The sequence below is a fragment of the Rattus norvegicus genome, chromosome 12 (assembly GCF_036323735.1).
Source record: "Rattus norvegicus strain BN/NHsdMcwi chromosome 12, GRCr8, whole genome shotgun sequence".
Classification (NCBI taxonomy): domain Eukaryota; kingdom Metazoa; phylum Chordata; class Mammalia; order Rodentia; family Muridae; genus Rattus; species Rattus norvegicus.
This window is the reverse complement of record NC_086030.1, coordinates 14320020-14345588: the sequence shown is the minus strand read 5'-3', so window position 1 is coordinate 14345588 and position 25569 is coordinate 14320020. Positions and strand designations below refer to the sequence as shown.

Here is a 25569-nt window from a genome sequence, read left to right as displayed (position 1 = left end):
ATATGATCTCTTGGATCCTAATTGTGTTAGGGATTTATCTTGTAACCCTGATTGAATTAGTTATCATTTGGAGCATCTTCTGTTCTCCTGTGACAGAGCTATCCCTCACAGGGTTGTAGAGTGTAGGACATCAGCTAATGTAGGCAAAGTGCTCCGTACAGTAAATAGTAGCAATCATTGTCTGATGTCAGCTTGGTGGGAACGGGTGCATGTGTATGTGTGCACTTGTGGTTGTATGGCCCTCTGCACTGCGAGGTTCCATTTGAGAAAATAATGAATTTCTAGACCTCAAGGGCACAGTGTTGATTGTTTGATTTTTTTCTAAAGTTCACCTGTTTTAGTATTCCCTCCTACACTCAGGAGCCCTTGGATCTTGGCTGGGCTTGGGGATTTTGTTTTTTTTTTTTTCTACTTAATTTTTTAGTAAAAATTTTTGGTAGCAGTAATCCCTCTGTCCTCTCCTCCAAGTTCCAACCTCACAAATCCCTCCCCTAGTTCCTCCTTCCCTTCTCCTCTGCATAGGCGAAGCCTGTTCTAGGTTATCTTCCTGGTACACCAAGTCTCAGGAGGACTAGAAGCATCCTCTTTCACTGAGGCTCTACTAGGCAGTCCATTTAGGGCAAGTGGATCCAATGGCAGGCAGCAGTGTCAGAGACAGTCTCTACTTCAATTGTTGGGGACCCTCAAAAAGACCAAGCTGCACATGTGCTATATATGTGTAGGGGCCCTAGGTCCAGCTCCTGCATGCTCTTTGGTTGGTGATTCATTCTATATGAGACCAATGGTACCAGGTTAGTTGGTTCTCTAGATCTTCTTGTGGTATCCTTGACCCCTCAGACTCACTGAATCCTGTACTCCACTCTTCCACAGGACTCTTTGTTCTTCCTCTGATGCTTTACTATGGCTCTCTGCATTTCAATAGCTATTTTTTTTATTAAATAACTTTATCTCTCTCCCCATCTCTCTGTCTCTGTCTATCTGTCCGTGTCTTTCTCTGTGCGTGAGACAACTTTATGTATAGAAAGCATTCTGGTTAATTCTCCCCCTTCTCTTATCCCATCCCTGTCACCCTCAGTTCTTCCCTACAAAGCTCCTATCCATATTCATAACTTGTTTTGTGTCCTGAACACTTCATCTAGTTTCCTGTGTGTGTGAGACTGCAGGTTTGGATGTCCATTAAAGCCTGTGGGTCACCAGCCATCAGTGAGTTCACAACTGAGTACGGTTTCTCTCTCTCAGCAGTGAGTGTCAGGACTAGTGTCTCTTTCTCTCTGGCACCATAGTCAAGGGATGGCAGGTGTTGAATTTTGGTGGATAGATGTAGTAGATTGTTTTTTGAGGCACGTTTTCCCATATCCCAGGCTGGTCTCAAACATTCTATGTGGCTTTGAACTTGTCTTTGAATTTCTGATCCCCCTGCTTCTATTCTCTGAGTGTATTTTTGATGAAGCCAGCAGTGGTGAGAGGGTAGGTATTTCATGTTATTGAATTTGCCTAAATTTCTGAAAGAAATCAAGAACTTTTACTCTTACCCATGTAGCACTGCTGTTTACTGATGCCACACAGAATGTTAGCTCAAGAAGGTCAAAGAAGCTGTAGATGAACTTTATGAACTGTTTAGGGGAAGAGAGTACCAAAGTCCAGGTGAGCCAGAGGTGATCCATCTACTGGTTGGATCCCTGGTGCCACCCATCTTTCCAGCATATAAGTACTGCAGGCTGGCCTCAGTGCAGCTGTGTGGTCAGGAGGGAAGACCTGCAGAGTATCAGAGGCCCAGCTAGAGGGAGAACACCGAGGAGTAATTTGCTGACAGACAAGCAGGGATGGACCTGCTTTCAGCTCTCACACTGGAAACCTGGGTCCTCCTGGCAGTCATCCTGGTGCTTCTCTACCGGTGAGTGACCTCGGAAGTTCCTCCTTGTGACCAGGTTCTTGGGTTTGAAGTGATACTTAGACCTATATTCTGTTATTATTGGGAGGATCAAAATGATATCAGAATCAGGCTAGAGAGATGGTTGTTCCTTTCTTCAGGGCACTGGCTGCTCTTTCAGAGGGCCCAGATTTGAACCCAAACATCCACATGCAGCTCACAGTCATCTGTAACTACAGCTAAAGTTTATCTGACACCTTCCATTCCCAAAGCTGTGTGGAAACTGGAGGGGCAGCCTAATTGTTGGTTTGTTTCAGTTTTTAATGATGGTCTTGCTTGTCTCCTTTCTCTATTCTGTGTGTATGGCCACACTTCTTTCTGTTTTCCTTTATAGACTTGGAACCCATAGACATGGAATTTTTAAGAAACAAGGAATTCCTGGGCCAAAACCTCTGCCTTTTTTAGGCACTGTGCTGAATTACTACAAGGTGAGTGTTGACTAAGTTTTCCATATAACTTCTGCTTGTGGCCAATAATGTCTTAGTTCTATTAAATGCTCCTTAGGAGGAAACCCTAAGACATCGGACCCTCATACTGTGTGTCCTCTTGATTCTTGAGAATGTTTGTGAGTCCCTGGGGTCTCTATTGCCAACTTAAAACTTAATAGTGTGTTTGTGTGTATATATTTTATAGAGTGTATCCAGGCATTTGCATGTGTGTGAGTGCCCATATGTGTGTGCAGGGTCATATGTATGAATATGTGTGTGTCAGAGGTTGACACTGGGTGTATTGCTGATTGCTCTGAATTTCATCCTTTGAGACAGAATCTCTCACATTGACCTGGCTTTCTCTGTTCTGGTTAGTTTAGCTAGTCAACTTTCTCTTGGTGTCCCTTGTTTCTGAGTCTTGTGATCTTGTTCTATTTCCTCCTGCTAGGTATTTACGTAGATCCCGGGGACTCAAATTCTTGTTTTCACAGGATGCTTTTCTCACTGAAGCATCCCTATAGCTCCATTGTCACTCCCTCCCATTTATTTATTTTTGTTGAGGGTGTGTATATGCCACTGCAGGCATGTGTAGGTCATAGGACAGTTTGTGAGAGTCAGTCTGCTTATAGAAATCTTAGTCCTCAGGTTGTCAGGCTTGTTGGCAAGTCCTTTTTCATTTGGAGGCATGTCACCAGCCCTAGTTTATTGAAATTCACTTAGGTAAAGTGCCCAGATCTCATTCAATCTTTATGCTCTGACCTTGTGAGCAGTAATGAAAGAGTTTGTTTTTGCTCAGTGTAGATTCCAGGAAGACACAGCTGTAGTTATTTGAAGAAAATCTTGAAGAGGTTCTAAATTCTAGGATACAAATCTATATTTATAAGATTAAAATTGTATTTGTGCTTATGTCCAAGTGGATCAAGGACCTCCACATTAAACCAGATACACTCAATCTAATAGAAAAAAAAGTGGTGATGAGTCTCGATCACATGGGCACTGGGGAAAATTTCTTGAACAAGATGCCAATGTCTTATGCTCTAAGATCAAGAATCAACAAATGGGACCTCATAAAACTGCAAAGCTTCTGTAAGGCAAAGGACACTGTCATTAGGACAAAATGGTAACTAACAGATTGGGAAAAGATCTTTTCCAATCCTACATCTGATAGAGGGCTAATATCCAAAATATACAAAGAACTCATGAAGTTAGACTCCAGAGAGTGAAATAAGCCTAATAAAAATGGGGTACAGAGCTAAACAAAATATTCTCAGCTGAGGAATATTAAATCGCCGAAAAGCACCTAAAGAAATGTTCAATATCCTTAGTCATCAGGGAAATGCAAATCAAAACAACCATGAAATTCTACCTCATACCAGTCAGAATGCCTAAGATCAAAAACTCAGGTGTCAGCAGATGCTGGCAAGGATGTGGAGAAAGAGAAACACTCCTTCATTGTTGGTGGGATTGCAAACTGTTCCAACCACTCTGGAAATCAGTCTGGAGGTTCCTCAGAAAATTGGACATTCCACTACCTGAGGACCTAGCTATACCTCTCCTGGGCATGTACCCAAAAGGTACTCCAATATAGAACAAAGACATATGCTCCACTATGCTCATAGCAGCCTCATTTATAATAACCAGAAGCTGGAAAGAACCCAGATGCCCTTCAACAGAGGAATGGATTAAAAAAATGTGGTACATCTACACAATGGAGTACTACGCAGCTATCAAAAACAATGACTTCAGGAAGTTAATAGGCAAATGAAATGAACTGGAAAATATCATTCTGACTGAGGCAACCCAACCACAGAAAAACACACTTGGTATTCACTCATTAATAAGTTGATGTTAGACCAAAAGCTCGAATTACCCAGGATACAATCCTCAGACCACAGGAAGCTCAACAAGATTGATGACCAAAATGCGGATGCTCCTATTCCTTCTTAAAAGGGGGAACAAAAAATATCCATAGGAGGGGATATGGAGGCAAAGTTTAGAGTAGAGACTGAAGGAATGGCTATTCAGAGCCTGCCTCACATGTGTCCCATATATACGCACCCACCAAAACTAGATAAGATTGATAAAGCTAAAAAGTGCATGCTGAAAGGGTCCGGATGTAGATGTCTCCTGAGAGACTCATCCAGAGCAGGTCAAATCCAGAGGTCAATGCTAGCAGCAAACCACCGAACTGAGAACAGGACCCTCTTTGGGGGAATTAGAGAAAGGATTGAAAGAGCTGAAGGGGCTTGCAACCCCATAAGAGCAACAATGCCAACCAATGAGAGCTTCCAGTGACTAAACCACTACCCAAAGACTATACATGGACTGGTCCAGGGTTCCAACTGCATATGTATCTGAGAATAGACTTGTTTGGGTACCAGTAGAAGGGGAAGCCCTTGATCCTGCCAAGGTTGGACCCCCAGTGCAGGGAAATGTCAGAGGGGGGCGGTAAGGAGGGTGGGTCGGGGGGAACACTTGTATGGGGAGTGGGAGGGGATGGGGGCTTATGGACAGGAAACCAGGAAAGGGAATAACATTTGAAATGTAAATAAAGAAATATATCAAATAAAAAATAAAATTGTCTTTGTCCGAGCTCTTGTGAGTGATGCTTTTGTTCTTTTTGCTGAATATTTCTGAAGCATCAGTTTATCCCTGGCCCCCGAACCCCTACATTTAGGAGGCTTTTCATATACTTGAGTTCTCTTCTTAATCTTTGAACCCATGATGTTTTTGTATGGCTCTAGACTCTGCTTGAACTATTATGGCATATTTGGGTCTTCAGAACTAGGGCATTTACTTTCTCTCTTCCTTTAAGTACTGGGTTCCTGGTTAGGGATTGATTCATTTAGAAAGATTTTATGTGTACAAGGTTGTATGTGTGTGTGTGTGTGTGTGTGTGTGTGTGTGTGTGTGTGTGTGTGTGTGTGTGTGTGCATGTGAGTGCAGTACCTATGGAGCACAGAAGAGGGCGATGTATTCCCTGAAGCTAGAGTTAGAGATGAATGTGAGATGCAGGAAGTGGGTTCTGGGAATGGAACTTGTAAGGTTAGCCAGTGCTCTTAACTGCAGAACTTTACGCATGCTAGGCAAAGTGTTCCACTGTAGGTACTGAATTGTATTTACAGTTGCCTCTGTTTCTTTAAAGACATCAGTCATATGCATGAGACTGAGTAGTGAGTGAGACTATCTGAGACAGGATGATGGCTGTCTCAGATCCTTACTCCATAGTTTTTTTTTTTTTTTTTTTTTTTTTTACTTTCTTCTTTTTCTTTTAAGGTTTGTTAAAAGCAAAGCCACTAGGGAAAAGATGGTTTAACAAAATTATTAGAAAATTGAGTAATGAGAATGTAATGTGGCATGAAGGCCCTAAGTCCAGGAGGATGGGTTGTGATTATCCTGCTTTGGTACCTGGTCCGTGGTCAGTCTCCTAGACAGACATTCCCAAGCTCACACCCAGAGGGTGAGTGGCAAAGTTTGTGCTGCTCTCTGCTCAGGATTTTCTTCCTACAGGATCTGTGCTTACCTTGTATATTGTTTAAAAACCATTCTGCTTATTATAATTATAATTATCATCATCATTATCATCATCATCATCATCATCATCACCATCATCATCATCAGTGTGTGTGTTATATCAGTGTATGTTTGTTTCTGTGAATTGACATGCAGAGGCCACAGGAAGGTGTAACATGTCCTACTCTCTCATTCTGTCTTTTCTCACCCACCAATCCTGCTCTTGACATGTCAAAATTTTTGAATAAGCATTTTTTGTGTCAGAGAAAATAAATCTGACTTTATGAGATCTTAGGATTTTGGTGCTCTGGCTACAGAATGGTCAGTACATACAGGACAGTAATGGATTTCATATTTCTCTTTTCAGGGCTTAGGGAGATTTGACATGGAGTGCTATAAAAAGTATGGAAAAATATGGGGGTGAGTATTCTGGAAAGTTCCGCTGAGTTGACCCTCTTTAGTCTGAGACACTCCATTTGTGAAAGGACAATGAATTGAAGCCATACATCTCTGTGTGTAAAGGTGATACTGCATGTCATTAAGTGGCAGGGTTCAAAGGTCTAATTGACATTGCACACTGTGGCTTTTGATAGGTTTGATGTTTCACGGACTTGAGATCTTTCTTTCTTCCATTACTTATTTATTTTTTCCACTTTACAACCTGGTCACTATCCCTGCCTGTCCCCATGCCCTTCACACAGTCTAGCCTCCTCCATGGTGTGAGTATGTGTGGCCTGTGGGTATCTGCCCATGCCTCAAGTTTATCCAGTGTCCTCTTCTAATTTGTTTTTTGCTCTGAAACATCCTTTTCCTAACATGCAGTACATTGATTCAGGTCCCTCTGATCTGCTGTAGCAAATTTCTTGTACCATCTCTTTGCCACTGGCTCATTTCCTTATAGAAGCCCACATTCCTTCACATCACTGTAGACTAAGTATGCCATTTGACAGCAGAAGACGGGGGGCGATGACCTTGCTAAGGACTTAGTAAATGTTTCATGCTTAGAATGAAAAGACTCTGCATATAGAGACTTGGTTGTTTATGTTTTTTTTCTAAATCAATTTTTTTTCTGGGAATGGGGACATGTGTTTTGGTGCATATATGTAGGTCAGAGGATAACTTGTGGAATTTAGTTCTCTACTTACAGAGGACCGAACTCAGGTACTCAGGCTTGGTACAGGTGCCTTGATCTACTGAACCATTTCCTCAGCCCCTGCCAAGGGTCTTGGTAACAGTGTGTATCAGATCACAGCTTGTGACAGTCAGTTCTCTCTTTCCAACACATAGATCCCAGGGACTGAGATGACATCATTAAGTGCCCCTTTGGGCCATTTTGCTTCCCCATTCCAGGAAGTAGTTGTGTGCAAATCTGCAGGCAGGGTCAGGACCTTACACTTTTGGCTAGAATGTTGACAGTCATGCACAGGGCATGTGAGGTGATCCCAGCTGCAGTGAATTCAGGAGTACTGAAGACATCTTGCAAAGCTCTCCCCTCTGCTTCCTGGCTCTCATTTCTTCTTGCTCTGTCTTACAGTCGACCTGAGTCTTGGAGAAGTAGATACAGGTGCCTCAGTTAAATTTTGTGTTTTCATCTCAATGTATCAAAACCAGGGTCTGGTGCACTCTAGGCAGACATGCTAAGACTGAGCTGCATCTTAACACCAGATGTTGATATATACTATTATTCTTAAGATTAAAATCTTTGTTTAACTTTCAAGTTAGGGTTTCTCAGTATGCACCTCTGGTTGTCCTGGACTCACATTACAGATCAGACTGGCCTTACAGAGATCTGCCTCCCTCTGACTTCTGTGGGCTGGGATCAAAGGGTGTCTGCAAGTAGCACTTGCATAGAATAATGTTTAAATTTCAATTTTTATCTTAAGAATTTATTATTTATCATTTTACTTTAAAATATTTAACATTAACATTTTATTTAAAAGATTTAATGATTAATTTTTACTCTAGCATTTTTAATTTTTAAATTTCTACTTTTAATTCTGTTTATATATATGTGTATGTTTGTGTGTGTGTGTGTGTGTGTGTGTGTGTGTGTGATTCTGTACATGATTGTAGATGATTGTGGAGACCATTAGTATTGGATATCCCTGGACCTGCTGTTACAGGTGGTTGTGAGTCATCCTAGGAGCCAAACTTGGGTCCTCTGCAAGAACAATATGTGCTCCTAACTGTGAAATGATCTCTCCTGCCCCTTGCAATATTTCAAATGTGCTAAATCATAGATAATGGTATAGGCAACCCCCATATATTCACATCTATACTTAGAAAATTGCCACTTGTTGTTTCTCATTATGGGAACTTTCAGAGAGGTATTGTCTTTAGGAGACTCATTGTATCTTGAATGGCATTGCATATCACTTTTTATAGACGCCCCTGTTTCTGTGATCAGAATTCCTAAGCTGGACTGGGAACTCCTGTGACTGTGTGCATTGTATAAGCAGAGTGAAGATCCTCCAACATTAGGATCAAAGTCTGGGTGTGGCTCTCACTTCAGAACCTTGGTCACCAGCTGTCTTCCCCACACAGGTTGTTTGATGGTCAAACGCCTGTGTTTGCCATCATGGACACAGAGATGATTAAGAATGTACTAGTGAAGGAATGCTTTTCTGTCTTCACAAACCGGCGGGTAGGTCATATATTTTTTTGCACTCATTAATTTAATTATTCACTTTGCATCCAGATTGCAACTCCTCTCCCCTCCCTCCTTTCCTCCCAGTCCCTTCCTTACTGATCCCTTTCCCCATAGTCACTTCGCCTTCTCCTCGGAAATCCCGCTTGTGAACCACCTTGTCATGGGATATCCAGTAGTATCAGGATTAAGGGGATCCTCTCCCACTGAGGCCCAACCAGGCAGTTCAGTTAGGGGGACCATATCCAATGGCTGGCAATGCAGTGACTGCCCAGCTCCAATTCTTAGGAGACCCACATGAAGACCAAGTTACACTTCTGCTACAAATGTGCAGGGAGCCTATATTCAGCTCCTCTAATTACTTTGGTTGATGGTTCAGTATCTGTGAGTCTTCATGGTCTCAGGTTTTTGACTCTGTGGGTTTTCTTGTGGTATGCTTGAACCTCCTGGCTTATTCAATCCCACCTCCAAATCTTCTACATGACTCCTCAAGTTCTGCCCCATGTTTAGATGAGTGTCTCTGTGTATTTTTCTATCTGCTGCTGGATGAAGCCTCTGAGAACTCGCTCATGCTAGTTCTGAAAGCATAGCAGAGGATCATCTATAGTGTCTTTCACTGTATGGGTCTCAACTTTGACCAGTCATTAGTTGGTCATTCATGCGTCTTTATCCCCGCATATATTTGAGCAAGACAGGTTTGGGGGGGGATGGTTTTGTGTGTGGATTTATGTGCCCACTTCTTCCTCTGGAAATCATGCCTGGCTACAGTATGTGGCCTCTTCAGTCTCCATATCCACAGCTTGAGGCTTGGAGTCTCAGTTTGGGTTACCTTCATAGTCTTTTCAGAACCTCCACCATCCCAGGTATCTGGCTAGTCCCAGAGATGCTCCCCCAATGACTCATGTTCTGTCTTGCAGCCCTCTCTAACCTCACAAAACTGATCTTCGTCCCCTTTTCCCTGTCTACTCCCGGTCCCATCCAGTTCCCTCACTCTATCCATCTCCTATGTCTATTTTGTTTCTTGTTCTGTGAGAGTCATGCTTCTTCCCTTGGGCACTCCTCATTCATTACTTAGTTTCTTTTGGTCTGTGGATGGTAGCATGGTTACCCTGCATTTTATGGGTAACATTCACTCATAAGTGAGTACATCCCATGCCAATCTTTTTGGGCCTGGGTTGTTCAATGAGGATGATAGTTCTAGTTCCATTCTTTTGCCACCTAGTGGCTTGTTTGCTAGTTACTCTAGTCAAAGCAGAACCTTCTAGATTCAAGGAGAATCCTTGCCTCAAAAATACCATAGAGAGGTATACAAAATGATGCCTGACCTCTGGTCTTGACATGAGCACATGTGGGCATGTGCACTAGCATTCTTGTGTATACTCACTCACAGAGAGATACACATACAATCAGAGATACACAAACACAGAGGAGGAGAGAGAGAGAGAGAGAGAGAGAGAGAGAGAAATACAGAGAGAGACAGAGAAAGAGAGAGACCCTTACAGAGAGACATATATAGACACAGAGATACACACACAGAGAGACAGACCCATACATAAGAAGCAGACAGACACACAGAAACAAATACACAGACATACACATGCAGAGGCAGATATGTACAGAAACACACAGAAACACATAGATACATACACACAGACAATGATACACACATAGATACATACACACATAGACATATGTATTATGACAGATATAACACAGACAGACAGACAGACTGACACACACACACACACATGCACAACGCGCACATGCACACACAGAGATACACACCAGTTAATTTTAATATGCGTCGACTAGCTAAAAGGCTGGGCATTTCTAATCTTTTGGCAGCTAGCATACTCTCTTCTCCTGTATTCTGAAGTCAACATCCTTTAAAATCTATATTTCTTCTCTGGTTCCACAGACCCAATTGGCGACATGGCCACTAGAGCCATTTACCTAAGTTCTTAAGTGGCTGGTCTGTCTTATGTTTCTCTCATGGTGATTCTGCTTCTTCCTCCTCTCTCTCCTAAGCTTGTGAATCCTAAAATTTCCACCTCTGCCTGTCCTTCCCAGCCATTGGCTGCTGGCATCTTTATTTACCAATTGGAGCCAACTGGGTCAGGGTCCCTCAGTGTCTTATATGCAGACACTCCTGTAAGCAGTTTGGGGGACCGAAATTAACATTATAACACAAGCAACATTAGGCCAAACTCATGTAATAGTAAAATAATCCTTAAAAAAACCCCAAATATCAAATCTTTTAAGTGACTCAGGACTAGGGAGATGGCTTGAACAGTGGGTAAAGGACCAGAGTTTATATCCTCAGCGTCCACAAAAAGGCTGGGCAGAGCAGCATTCATGTGTGACTCTAGAGATACATGTGGAAAACGGAAGACCACAGGGGCTTGTTTGGTAGCAACTCTAGCCAAACCAGAGCCTGCTAGATTCATATAGAGACATTGCCTCAAAAATGCCATATAGAGATATAAAGAATGATGCCTGACTTTTGTTCTCACAGGAGCACACATGAACATGTGAACCAGCATTCATATGTACACATACACAGACATACAGAGAGAGAGGGAGAGAGGGAGAGAGAGAGAGAGAGAGAGAGGGAGGGAGGCAGACACATATGGACACATCGACGGACAGACAGGAAGACAGACAGACACACAGCATGTGAAGACATCCTTTTTACTTTGCTCATGTAAATACAGGGTATACAGACCCGGAAAACGTGATTGATACAAAGTTATCTTTCTATTTTGTCTCCAAGTGAAACCTCATCTTCACGGCTCTGGAGATCAACTAAGTCTTGTTCTCATCTTCTCCCCACCCCTGATCCTAGTTTTCCAACCACAGAGATATTTACATTTAAAAGGATCCTGGAATATAGAGTGGAATATAGAATTGGAGCCACAATAGGCAGCTGAGAAAGCACCTGATTTCTCATAGGGTGGATTTATTTATTCATTTTTTTTGACTCTAGGATTTTGGCCCAGTGGGGATTATGGGGAAAGCTGTCTCTGTAGCTAAGGATGAGGAGTGGAAGAGATATAGAGCCTTGCTGTCCCCCACGTTCACCAGTGGAAGACTCAAGGAGGTGAGTGAAATTCTTTTAAGTGCAGCCTGTGTGACTGGAGTCCCCATCATAACTGTGGATGGTTTTCTTTTTTCTTTAGATGTTCCCCATCATTGAACAGTATGGAGACATTTTGGTAAAGTACTTGAAGCAAGAGGCGGAGACAGGCAAGCCTGTCACCATGAAAAAGTGAGTGCTGGCCCATCACTGTGTTCATGAGATGGGGGAAACTGGCTTGCATGGTTATCCTTGTGGTATGGTTCCCATGGGCTGGATGCTTGTCCTTGCCCCTTTAGACAGGAGATGACATTATATCTAATTTAAAAGGAACAAATGTGACAGTATGAAGTTTTCAGGGGTAGAGGGTGGGTAGGCTGGGAAGGGCTTGGTCCATACTGAGGTAACATTACCTGTCTCCTGAGAATGTGAATACTTTCCCGCTCCTTGATACATGTGTTAAATTCCAACTCCTCCCTCTTCTCAGAGTGTTTGGTGCCTACAGCATGGATGTGATCACCAGCACATCATTTGGAGTGAACGTCGATTCCCTTAACAACCCAAAGGATCCTTTTGTGGAGAAAACCAAGAAATTGTTAAGATTTGACTTTTTTGATCCGTTGTTCTTGTCAGTAGGTATGTGGGTGGTTCTTCTGCCTCGTGATTCATTGCTCTTGTCTGTGGCCATTTGCCAGGTCTGCCTTTCTCTTCCCACTTCCCCCCAAATGAACGGGTCTAGTGGTATGTAGTTCACCTACCATGTAATTAATCCCCTAAAGGCACAGTTTAGTATTTTCACTACGTTCAAAGACAGGTAGCCCGATTACTTCTATTTTTGAACTTTGTTTTTCTTTGAGACAGACAGGGTCTCACTGTGTAGTCAGAGCTGACCTGGAGATTGCTCTGTGTACCAGGGTGGCCTTGAGCTTATAGTGATCCCTCTACCTCTGCCTCTTGAGGGCTGGGATTACAGTGTGCACTTCTGAGTCCTGGTTTTATTTTAGAATTCTTTCATTTGTATAAATACTAATATTTATAAGTACAATTTGGCTCTCTGCAAATTCAGAGCTCTCCATGGTTGCAAGATCATACAGCTATACCATTTGCCTTGATTATACCCACCCCTAACTCGAACTTCCCACATCACTTAGACATGGAATTACAACTTCCTCCCAATTTCCTGTCCTTTTATTTGTTTTGGTGGCCAGTTGAGTTCAATCAGCGATGCCTGCTGGGATGCTTTCCAATATCATTGGCTTGATCTGAGAGAGCGCCGTGCGTTTTCTGGGATATGGTATTTCACGCTCCCCATTCCTGCCTCTGACTTTATTTCCACATCCTCTTTCATGATGTTCCTTGAGCCTTGCTGGGTGGGGGTGCTGATATAGATGCTCCATTTAGGGTCCAGTACTCAACAGTCCCTTATTCTCTGTACTCTGATCTCTTAGGGGTCAGCATTGACTGAATTGACCTGGCCCATTACCTATGTCAATCATGTTCTAGTCATGTTGCAACTTTAAAGCAACCTTGACCTGAGGAACCACCAATTCACTTCCTCTGTATTTGTATATTTTGGGTATTTCATATCAATGCAGTCATACACTATGTGGTCTCTGTGAGAGGCTTCTTTCATTTAGCAAAACATTGAATGAAGCAAGTGTCACTATATCCTTTGTCTAGGAGCAAATTCTACTCCCTACCTGTTGATGGCCATTGAAGTTAGCCTTACATGTTTGCCATGGATTTCACTGCTATAATCTTTCCTATACAAGGTTATGTTTAAATATGTGTTTTTATGTCATTTCCAGAATCAGCCTTGCTGAGTTAGACAGCAACTGACTTTTTAACATATTAAGCGATTGAACGTACATTGTCTACAGCAGCTGTAGCTACTCTACATGTAAATGTCTGCCAGAAATGCAAGGACTTCGATGTTTTAATGTCTCCTTTTAGATCTTTCCCCTCCCTCTCACTCTCCATCTTCCTTGCTCTCCATCCCCTCCCCACACGTTCTTTATTTTTATGATCAGGTTTTCTCTGTCTATCGTTCAGTAGCTTGGAACTCACTCTGTAGACTAGGCTGGTCTTGAATTCACCTAGCTCAATCTGCTTCTAAGTATAGGGATTAAAGGAATGCAGCGCCATTGCCTGGCTAGATCTTCAATTGCATAGCTCAATTGCTTTATCATTTTTACAAGATTTATTTATTTTTATTTTCTGTGTATGGGTGTTTAGCATGCATGCATAAAGTGCATAAGGGGGCCTTGAATCTCCTTGACCTGGAGTTACAGGTGGTTGACAGCAACCACTTGGATACTGTGAATTAAACCTGGTTCTTTTGGGAGTGTTAACTGTTTTTTATATATAGTCTGGGTACAATTAACCATGGTGTGTCATTTAGGGTTTTCATACTTTCCCTGTCAATTATATTTCCATATACAGCTCATGTTGCTTTGCCTACATTCCATTCTTGCCACCTAATATTATCCTATGCACCTTCTTGTAAGTGTTAGATGATACCTACACTCAGACATTTTTACACGGTTATTCATATAGGCTAGAATCTGGAAGTAAGGGAGAGTATGTGATTTTTCATTCTTCATGCTTTTTGTTCACTTGTCTTTGAGGTTTGTTTTTTGAGACAGGATTTCTCTGTGTAGTCTTGCCTGTTCTTTGAATGCCTGTATGATTTGGCTTTTGTGTGGCCTGTGTAGATCAGAGCACAACTTTTCTTTCACAGAGTGGGATCCAGGGATCAAACTCAGGTGGCTAGCTTTTTCTCCAGAAGTCTTTAGCTGTTGAGCCATCTTAATGGCCCTTGTATTTTCTATGTGAATCCACATGAACTCCAGGAATAGAGTTAAACTTAAGGCTACTTCAAAGTGTGGAAGCAGAAATACAGTGCTGACTCAGTGTGAGCAAGGTCATGGAGACATGGCTTCTTATTGAACTTTGGTGACTTATTCTTGGTATTGCTTTATGATTTATTTGAATGAAACTTGCATTTCCATTAAAACTTATCTGTTTTTTCCAGTACTCTTTCCATTCCTCACCCCAATATATGAGATGCTAAATATCTGCATGTTCCCAAAGGATTCAATAGCATTTTTCCAAAAATTTGTGCACAGAATAAAGGAAACCCGTCTGGATTCTAAGCATAAGGTAGTAAGTGTTGGTTTTTCGAGAGGGTCATAATTTTATAAAATGTTAGCCTGTGAACATTTGAGCTTTGTGCTAATGGCAGGTAGAAAAGGCTAGATTTACACACAGAGAGAAAGAATATATTTTCTGAGGAAAAAGTTGGATTTTTAATCAATAATTTTTTAAAATGATTGATAATAAGCCAGGAATTAATTCTTATCAATAGAAAAAAAACCTAGAATGTCCTGCATAAGGAATGAAAAGATAATTGACATGGTATAAGGCCTGAACATGATGAAGACTGCCAAAACTCGAGCCTAGATGGGACAGGATCTCTCCAAGTCCTGACCTTTGCTAAGAAACAATTGGCAGTTTATAGCTGTGGAGGGAAGGTGTGGACACTGATAGGTTTCCCATGTGGCAGTGGATGGCCCCACAGTGATGTATGTATGCACATCACTAGTTGGATTTAGTGGGTGATTAAGAATAGGAAATGGATTATGTTGAAAGAAATGTTACAGGTGATATAGAACGAATTGGATGGAGGAAACAGTGGGGTGAGATGACCATATTTGAAGGTGTACATATGTGAAACACTCCAATAACAAATACAAATTATTAAAAAGGAACTATTGTTTTCCTTGCCTTCAAGAACATTTTCAAAGAATAAAAGTGATTGTTTAAGATTGTGTCTATTGCAATTTTCTGTCAATGTGGTTAGTGGGAAGCTAATTCTTCCTATTTGTTCACTTTTGCTTTTGTTCCTTGGTGACTCAAGCAATCGTAGTTACAGTTTTGAATTTAAGGGAACCATGTTCTCAGAAGTGAGAGAATTAAGGTTCTGCACTTCTGATCCACCTCTGACCTCTGGCCTTACCCTTAACCTTCCAGTTATGCGACTTCTCTTTTTGCTTCCAGCACCGAGTGGATTTTCTCCAGCTGATGCTGAACGCTCATAATAATTCCAAAGACGAAGTGTCTCATAAAGGTAAGCAAAGGTTCACCCAGTCTGTGAACAAGGCAGCTCTTGAGGAGTGGGTGGGTTGCCCAGAAAATATATACACAGGCTTTTCTAGGTAAAGGGATCCTGCTGTTGAGGAAGTTCTTGGGAAGTGGGTGGGTCACGCAGGGGCTTTTCTCATTGAAGAGATACCTCTGCCAAGTTGCTGAAAAATAGACATGGCTATTATCAACTTGTAATTTTATGGATGCACACGGGCAAAAGCATGGTCATAATGGATGTCTCCAATGGTCTCTGTGTTACCTGCATGAGCACATGTGCTGTTTGTGTCCTTCCCAGCACAGTCTCAGAGCTCTGCCTAGACATCTATGTCTAAACAACCAGTCAGGGGACATGTACCCCAACGGTGCAGAAGCTCTCTGGGAACCCCTAGTGGACATGTTTTTTTCTACCATAATCCATGGTAAAGATTTACTTTTCATTTGTGTGATGTTTAAGTAGCTTATGGGAAAAACCTCTTTGTACACATTTACTGGTTCTGTTCATTCTTTCATGTATTTAAAAATCACTCATATCTGGGCAGCGCTGGAGCATGCCTTTAATCCTAGCACTTGGGAGGCAGAGGCAGGTGGATCTCTGTTTGTTCAAGGGCTGCCTAATCTACATCATAGATGCCAAGACAGGCAGTGCTACACAGAAAAATCTGTCTTGAAAAACCATAAAAAACACTTAAAGGTTTTTAATGTTCTTTGTGTAGTACATGCATGTGCAGGAGTGTGTGCACATGTGCCCATGCTAGGTGTGTGTACAGATAACAGATGAATGCATGCAGTATCTTGCTCAATCCCTTTTTGTCTTATTTCTCTGAGACAAGGAAAGGGAGTCTTCCATTTTTTACCTATTTGATTATTTCCCATACACTCACTTGCTTATATGCAACAGTGTGATCTTTTGGATCTCCAAGTTTACTGTTAAAAGTCACCAAGTACTCTGTGTTTTGAGTCCTCTCCTGTTTGCTCATTTGAAACCCTTTCATGTGAACAGCTAACTTCAAATTCTTCTATACCTCCTCCACCTTTTGCCACAGGGTCCATGTAGCCTAGGTTGATGCACATTCACCATGTGCCTGAGAATGACCTTTAACTCCTGAGACTACAGGCATGTGCTACTATGCAGCAGAGTTTTAGCAGAACCATTGCATCTGGCGTGAATCTGGAGGGATGGCACCTCAGCTTTGAAGTAGCCTTCTGTCAGTGATTGTTATCTGAGATTTTATGACGTTCTTTGGAAGTATTCCCAGAGTCTTTGCATAACTTTGTGTAAAGGCATACCCAGCAAACCAGGCAGTCTCCTGGCTGAGAACTGCTTAGGTCTTTCAAGGCAAGCACACTATCAGATAGGAGGTTTTGGTATGTGGAAATTGACTTGCTAAACTTGGCTTTTGTGTAAAAATAGAAAGAGCTTCTAGGAAGCTGTCAGTGTTCAGTCCTAGAGGGGCTGATTCCTTTCCTGCTCAGAAGCCAAATTCTTCCATCACTGGCTTTCTTCTCTCCAGTCAATCTTCTTGTGTAATCCTGAACACAAACATAACCATGCCTGGTGTATAAAGTGCTGGGGACTGAACACAGGGCTTGGTACCACCATCTCTGAATTGCATGTCCTCATACTTTTTGTTTTATTTTTGATAGCTAAAATAAATATTAATTTTAAAAATAGCCACTGGTTGTGGATTTACAGTCCAGTTTCAGTTTAGTAGTAAGGACTTACACTAGTTGGGAGAAAGAATTTACCAACAACATAGTAGTATCATTCATGGTAAAAGATGTACAACTGTCTGTAACTCTATGGCCTTCAGTGCCGTCTTCTGGCTTCCATGCGCACCCTCCACACACACACACAGCACCCTCCCCACATGGCACCACCTGCACCCAAGATTACAGAAATACTCATAAATAAACTTTACAAACAAGAAATCTTTGTCTTGAAGCTGCCCACTGGGATGCTGAGGAACACCAGACACATTGGGACAACCTGCCTGAAGCATTCTCCTTTTCTGGATGTGTCACAAGTCTGTCACAGTGATGATAGTCTCAGAGTGCCTGAATGACATCTTAGTCTCTCTAAAAATGGGGGCTCATTTGGTTTTCTCCTCATCTCCCCTGTGATGGTCCATCACATCATGACTTACCTGAATGTTTTCTTACTTCCAGCCCTGTCTGATGTTGAAATCATAGCCCAGTCAGTTATCTTTATTTTTGCTGGCTATGAAACCACCAGCAGCACACTCTCCTTTGTCTTGTATTTCCTGGCCACTCACCCTGATATTCAGAAGAAACTGCAGGAGGAGATCGATGGGGCCCTGCCGAGTAAGGTGAGAGGTTTGTGTAGGAGGTAAAAGGAGAAGCCTCAACAAAGACACATTCTTGTCACCTGCAGTGTTTGTTCTCTCTCTCTCTCTCTCTCTCTCTCTCTCTCTCTCTCTCTCTCTCTCTCTCTCCCTCCCTCCTCTCCTCCTTCCCCCTTCCCCCCTCTATTTCCCTCTCTCTCTTTCTCTAAATCACTCTCTGCCATGTTTTATAATATATGTTCTTTTACCAACATGGGCCTTATTGGTTGGGTTATGTTGTCTAGGCAATGAGCACTAGGCATGCTCTCAGTCTACCTGCTATTTAGATTATAGATGGGTGCCACTGTGTCTGGCTTCATAAACAATTTGTATGTGAACTCTCATCTTCAGGCTTACATAGTAGAACCTTCACTAATTGAGCATCTTCAAGGCACCAAGTGATATTCTTTCTACTTTGTAAGGAGCTTGATAGATGGCACAATGGTTAAGAGCACTGGCTACTCCTCCATATTCTCCATCCATATTTGTGTACTAGCATGAAATTGGCACGTCTCAACTGCTTTAACTCTAGTTTAGTAAATCTGATGCCCTATTTTGGCTTCTGTGGGCACTGTACTCATATGGTGTACATAAACATATATAAATAAAACATCTACATATATAAAATAAAACAATTTAAAAAAACCCTTTAAAATTTATTGCAAGTACTAACTAAGGTCCTTTGAGCTGCTGAGCTTGACTTTGGGCCTACTGAGAATTCAACACTAGACACATTTGAAAGTTACTGTAAAATCTCGGCATAAATCTTTTTCTTTCTTCTCAGGCACCTCCTACCTACGATATTGTGATGGAAATGGAATACCTGGATATGGTGTTGAATGAAACTCTCAGATTGTATCCAATTGGTAATAGACTTGAGAGAGTCTGTAAAAAAGATATAGAACTTGATGGTTTGTTTATACCCAAAGGGTCAGTAGTGACGATTCCAACATATGCTCTTCATCATGACCCACAGCACTGGCCAAAGCCTGAGGAATTTCATCCAGAAAGGTACCAGAACCCTAGAAGCAGGAACTCACTCTGCACTATGCAGGCCTGTGTATGCTATAATGTCCTTTTTAGGAAGAAGATATAATATGATTTGGCATTCATTAGAATTCTGTGAGTAACTCTATCCAGTGATCACCAGGCATACCCTGTCTCAGTCTATGTGCTACTGGGATTATAGATGGGTGCCACTGTGTATGGCTTCATAAATGATTTGTATGTGAACTCTCATCCTCAGGCTTACATAGTAGACCTTTCACTGATTGAGCATCTTCCAGGTAGCAAGTGATAGTGAGAACGAAGAAAAGAGAGGAGAGGGGATGTGAGATGGGAAGAAAATAAGACCAATTAAATGCAGAATGTTTTCCTCCTTCTTCCTTAAGTAATTAATGACCAACTGGAGTATGAGGCAGGAACCCACTTTTTCTGTAGTGGAAATGAAATATGCTTTTCAGAGTTAGAACAGAGCATCATCCTAAATGAATTTTTATTGTTCCATTTCCCTCCCATGATGGAATTATGATGTGTCTAGTCTTGTAGTAGGTATCCACAGCTCCTGTGAGCTCATGAGTACAATAGAAGTGTCATGGTCAGAAATTAATATTTCACAACACCCATTTCATGCCCTGGCTCTTACAATTTTTCTGCCCCTTCTTCTGTGATGTTTCCTGAGCTTTGCAGGGACTGAGAACTCCACCACCACTTCTCAGCAATATGATCAGCCATAAGTTTCTGTGTTCACTGTATCCCACTGCAAACTGAAGGCTTTTTTGACCAAGGCTTATATCAGCACTAATTTTTGTGTGTAAAGATAAATATTTAGAAGGCATTTTGGTACCATGTCCATTTAGCAAAACAAGAGCACTACATTCTCATCTATGATGTTTGTATCCATCTGTTTTTGACCAGATTTTTCAGTGCTAGGCATTAATGTCTTCACTGAGTTGGCCCTCCATTCAATCAGACAATGCTTAGTCTCCCCTACCCCATAATACTGGTATTACACTACCATGTGACCTCACAAAGATGAATTTTTAAAAAAGCAGCATTTATCTTATCTTAACCATATGGAGACTCTCATAATATAAGGGGGATAGAAAGGACATTTAATGTAAAATTCTCAGAGCCAAAAACCTGCAAGCAGAAGTTCAATGAACCTTACCCAAACTCCCTATGTGTTCTGGTTAGATGTTAAAAGGCGACCTCACACGTGTAGTTCTTATACTTTTATCCTATATCATCCTGTCTTCTATTGTTATGTCTCCAGGTTTAGCAAGGAGAACAAGGGAAGCATTGATCCTTATGTATATCTGCCCTTTGGAAATGGACCCAGGAACTGCATTGGCATGAGGTTTGCTCTCATGAATATGAAACTCGCTCTCACTAAAGTTCTGCAAAACTTCTCCTTCCAGCCTTGCAAGGAAACACAGGTGAGAGAAAAAACTATTTCTATAAATAGTGTTTTATGGTAGGAATTTTTCCAACTGAAAGTTCTGTGTATAATAATGATAATGCATGTTTGAGGTTTAATAATTCTCTGGCCAAATAAGCTATTTGTATCCAGGTGTTAACTAAGGAGTCTTGTGTTCTATGTCTGTGTAAAGTAGAACTTAGTATTACTAAGAGTCAGTGTAGGCCAGTGTGACAGAATTCCATGCATTTTGTTTGAAATTCTAGTCATGTCCATTGGAGATTGTGACATTCAGAGGTGCAATGGTCATATCTTAAATGTTTGTTGCATGTTGCACTACTCATCTTTCAGAGCTCAAAGAAGCCCCCTTTTCATAGTCTTTTCAACCAATGAATGTAGATTAAACTTACAGAAGAATTTTTAACAGTTTTAAAATTATACATTGTATCTGAGATGTTTCTGAGTTGGCAAAATCCTTACTTATCATGTATAAATCTCTGGTTGTAATCCCCAGAACTACATGAACAAGCTGTACATACCTATCATTCCTGTAGTCAGGAGTTAGAGGCTTGTGGATCAGAATTTCAAGAAATCATTGGCCATTTAGTGAATTTGAAGCCAGCATGGGCCATATGTCTCAAAAAGAAACCAGAAACTCAAGATGTCAAGTCTTTTGAAATTACAATACAACTTACTCAGAGTGTGGCTTTAAAAGCTCATCTCTGATTTCCCATGTCATGCCAAGTTGAGAATCATTATTTTCAAAGCCATTTTTTTGTGTCTTATGAGATGAATCAGTCATTAAGAACACTTACTGCTCTTTAAAAGGAGTTGAGTTTATTTTCTAGTACCCACATGGTGCCTCACAACCATTTGTAAGTCTATTTCCAGGGTCTCTTCTGACCCACTTTTGCTTTTCTAGAGACCTCCCACTTGTTGCAGGTATGCAATGTGCAGGAAAACTCTCCTATACATAAACTATAAGTCTTTTACAAGTTGCATGTTATGATGAATTTAAACCTTATGGAACATCTTGGTGATTCCAGCTCATTTTACAGGGGCTCTGCTCTAGAGAATAGGTATTTGTCATATTTCTATAAACTATGCATCTTTATTCCCCTTCTTATTCTACCCTCATACTTCTTGTTCCTGTTTGCTCTCCAATCTTCCTCTTAGATTTTTTGTCCTAATTTACTCCATGTTTCAATTTTGGCTCATACAGCCTATTTTCACAACTTATGTGTCTTTAAAACCTCCAGTTTAAAAAATATTTCTTCTCTCTGTATTCAAGTATATCCCTTCTATTTTGTATATCACCTTGTATTATTCCTTTCACTAACTCCAAATGTTTTTTTGAGAAGACTTTTCACGTTGAAAACCTTTCATAAATGTTTGAACGCATGGCCTACATTTATAATTTTTGTTCATAAAAGCATCAATTACAAATTAACAGTACCATGTATGTAAATACTGTATATCTTTTTGTATACCTCCATCAAAATCATGTGTAAAGTACTGAAAATTATAAAAGAGTAGAATAAGACATTTGGAAAAAGCATTTACATTGCATTTTCCTGAATAACCTGTTCTTGTTTCATGTAAAGGGATGGGTAAATAGTGTAGGATTGGTGTATTTAGAGTGTGGCTTCTGTATAATAATGATATTTTTGGATTGAGAGACAGATGTATTTATTCTTTGATCTGTTCCTACAGGAAGTTGTATAGCTTTATCTACACACACCTTTACTTAATGTAGTACTTTTTCACTAAAGCATTTAAATTATGTACAAAGATTTAGACAGATAAAACATGGTTCTACTTTGAGAGAAATGGCACATCTGGCATGAAGCAGACGCTCTTTCAAACTATAATCATTTTAAATTTGACAATTCTCTGTCTCCATGACAGCTTTGTTCCTATTTCTTTTCCTGCAACTAGAAGATTTCTTCACTGGAGTATTTCCTTGTTCATCACTGAAGAGCATGAGGCTGAATCATTATTGGAAAATCCTGTAGAATTAGAGTTTCCCATTCTTCAAATCCTTGGAAGCCAAGAATAGATGCTAGAAAAGCAAGCAAACTATCTGTACTCAAAAAGACTTGCCCTGAATATCTTGAAGTGTAGTGGTGAGACATGATCTGGGAGTTGGGAATTGTTAAGAGAGTTGAAATGTTTCTTCTCATGGTTATCTTGCAACTTTCAAAAACTAAAAATAATTTTTCATGAGTTAAAAAATAATATGACATAAAACTAAGAATAAGATTAAAAATATTAAACATGTTTTACTCTACAACAGCATAGAACACAAGTAGCATAAATCAGCAAGAGTTTGTCTCAAGTCCTGAATACAATTGATTTTCAATCACCATTTTAAATAATGAACATTTAGATGCAAGTTCTCAACATCTAACTGACAAAGTTTTTAGAATAAGAGAGAAGTAATGTCACAATACATGATAATAAATGTAGTTTTTTGGTTGTGCAAAGCATTATTTTCCCCAACACATTTTTAGGATTTATTTATTTTATATGTATGACTACACTGTCACTGCCTTCAGACACACAAGAAGAGGGCATCAGATCTCACTACAGATAATTGTGATTCATTGTGCAGTTGCTGGGAATAGATCTTAAGGAACTCTGGAAGAGCAGTCAGTGCTGTTAACCTCTGAGCCATCTCTCTAGCCCAACACTTTTTATTTATTTATTTTTTTACTTTAATTCAGGGTTCTTGTTGGTTCACTCATTGCTTCTCAATATTTTTCTTCCCCTATTGTAGATACCTCTGAAATTGAGTAGACAAGCAATTCTTGAACCAGAAAAACCCATTGTTCTAAAGGTTCTGCCACGGGATGCAGTCATAAATGGAGCCTGACTTTCCCTCAAGGAATTTTATTGGGATCTTCACAAAGGCAGTGTCTAAGAACATTGAACCTTTTAATTTACTTCATGAATGAATTCCAGATAAAACTGGGACTTAATTGACTGCTCTTGATGCATGGTTAAAGATTTGGTACATTTATGGATCTTTCTAAGTGTCTATACGAAGTACCACATAATAAAAAGGAGTTGGCAAGTCTGTGATGGAACAGGAAATTCACCTTTGCTGATTCTCATGGGACCATCTCCATCCACATCTGGTGGTCTCTGTTAATTTCTTTTGAGCTCTTTTGATAGTAACCATGTCTCTGTAATTTGATCAATAATACTTTGATGTAAAGGTGAACTATTGTGGTAATTCTATTTGTAGATTTGGTATCAGATGTTTTTCATTTGCAATATTCTAGAATAAATGCTACATGGAAAGTATCCTTTAATGCCTCTTTAAAAATCCTATTTAAACTTTTTCTAAAATATTCTTTATAAGCTTTATGAATGTATTTTGATCATATTAATTCCTTTCTTCTGAATCTTCCCAGATTCTATCCCATCTACTTTCCCACCCACTTTATATTTTCTCACAGTGTTTCAAAACAAAACAAAAACTATGGAGTCTAGTTTGTGTTTGATATTTTTTCCTCATGTGAGGCTTGCCCTGTTGTGGACTTAGTATCACCCCATAGAAAAAAACTGACCTTTCCTCTTTCAAGAGGTCCCAGCTTACAATGAGTCCTTGGCTAGAGGGAGGACTTTTAACTTCTCACCACTATGATTTTGTCTTGAGTTTGTGAAGATCATATTAATTTTGTCACAGTTTCTGTGATTTCATATGCACACATGCATACATGATGCATCTGGAAATGCTGTTTCCTTAAAGTCATCTACTACCTCTGTCTCTCACAATCTTTTTTCTTTTCATTTTATATAGATCTTTGAGCTTTGAGGAGAGACTTATTTTATAGATAACCTACCTAGTTAGAGTTGAGCATTTAAAAATGTCTATCTTCACAAGTGTTAGGTTTTCTTGTTAACTATTGACTTTTGAATAAAGAAATTTCTCTAGTGAGGGTGAGTGATGCACGATTCTATGGCTATAGTAGTGTATTATAAGGAATCTTTTTTATTGCTACATCCATTTAAAGCTTACAAGTAGTAGATTTTTCTCCTAGAATTCATGACATACCAAGTTTCAGGTTGGTGGCCTAATAGCCAGTATCTGTTATTGATTCCATCTCATAGAGTGGGGCTTAAATACAGTTTAAAAGTTATTCATTACTCTCATAACATCTGTGCCACACTGCCTTAACACTGTGCTCCATTGGGCATGTCTTTTGGGTAGGTAATTATTGTAGCTTACATGGTTCACAGCTGTGTGAGAGTAATGATTACTTTGCTTATCCAGTATTCTGTACATCACATTCCAGTCCTGTGAACATGACCCCATGACATGAGGCTTTCATATATATTAAGAGGGAAGATGGAAATCTGAATAAGGGAGGATCAGAAAGAAAACTAAATGGGTAGAGAGATTGTTGTCAGGCTTAGAAATAGTCATTAGCCTTAGTGTGATATGGGCTGGAGCAAAGGAAGTGAAATGCTTTGCTGAGTGAGATGATGATATCTACCAGGTATCTTGGGGCACTATGGTGCCAGATCTAGTGTGGGATAAAAGACAGATCTTTTATAATTTTACAGCAACACATTTGCCTCTGCATTTTTATGCTCTGGCTCAGCCTCTCATGAGACAGCTATTTCAGGCTCCTGTCAGCATGTACTTCATGGCATCAGCAATATTGTCTCTCTTTGGCGACTGTATGTATATGGGCTGGATCCCCAGGTGGGGCAGGCTCTGCATGGCCACTCCTTCAGTCTCTCCTCCAAACTTTGTCTCCATATTTCCTCCTATGATTATTTTTGTTTCCCCTTCTAAGAGGGACAGAACTATCCATGCTTTGGTCGTCCTTCTTCTTGAGCTTCATGTGGTCTGTGGATTGTATCTTGGTTAATTTGAGCTTTTGGGACAATATCCACTTATCAGTGAGTCCATACCATGTGTGGTTTTATTTTTGTGATTGGGTTACCTCACTCAGGACTGTATTTTCTAGTTCCATCCATTTGCCTCTGAATTTCATGAAGTCATTGTTTTTGATAGCTGAGTTGTACTCCATTGTGTAGATGTACCACATTT

The 25569-nt window shown here is 40.5% G+C and overlaps 2 protein-coding genes across 3 annotated transcripts in view; both read left to right on the top strand.

The window, feature by feature from the left end:
* The window catches only part of Hint1l2 (histidine triad nucleotide binding protein 1 like 2), an 865401-nt gene that overhangs the window by 302073 nt on the left and 537759 nt on the right, over nt 1-25569 (top strand). The window lies entirely within an intron of this gene.
* Nucleotides 1703-23818, top strand: Cyp3a2 (cytochrome P450, family 3, subfamily a, polypeptide 2). 2 transcript variants are annotated; one of them, XM_063271092.1, is made up of 13 exons: nt 1703-1894; nt 2265-2358; nt 6239-6291; nt 8416-8515; nt 11505-11618; nt 11698-11786; nt 12082-12230; nt 14629-14759; nt 15654-15723; nt 17907-18067; nt 18867-19093; nt 20358-20520; nt 23281-23810. In XM_063271092.1, exons 1-13 carry the CDS (start codon nt 1824-1826, stop codon nt 23374-23376), a joined length of 1518 nt encoding a protein of 505 aa, XP_063127162.1. In that variant the 5' UTR covers nt 1703-1823; the 3' UTR covers nt 23377-23810. The 2 variants fall into 2 exon arrangements, with proteins under 2 accessions (XP_063127162.1, NP_695224.3); NM_153312.3 differs by having other exon boundaries at nt 1732-1894; nt 14629-14756; nt 23281-23818.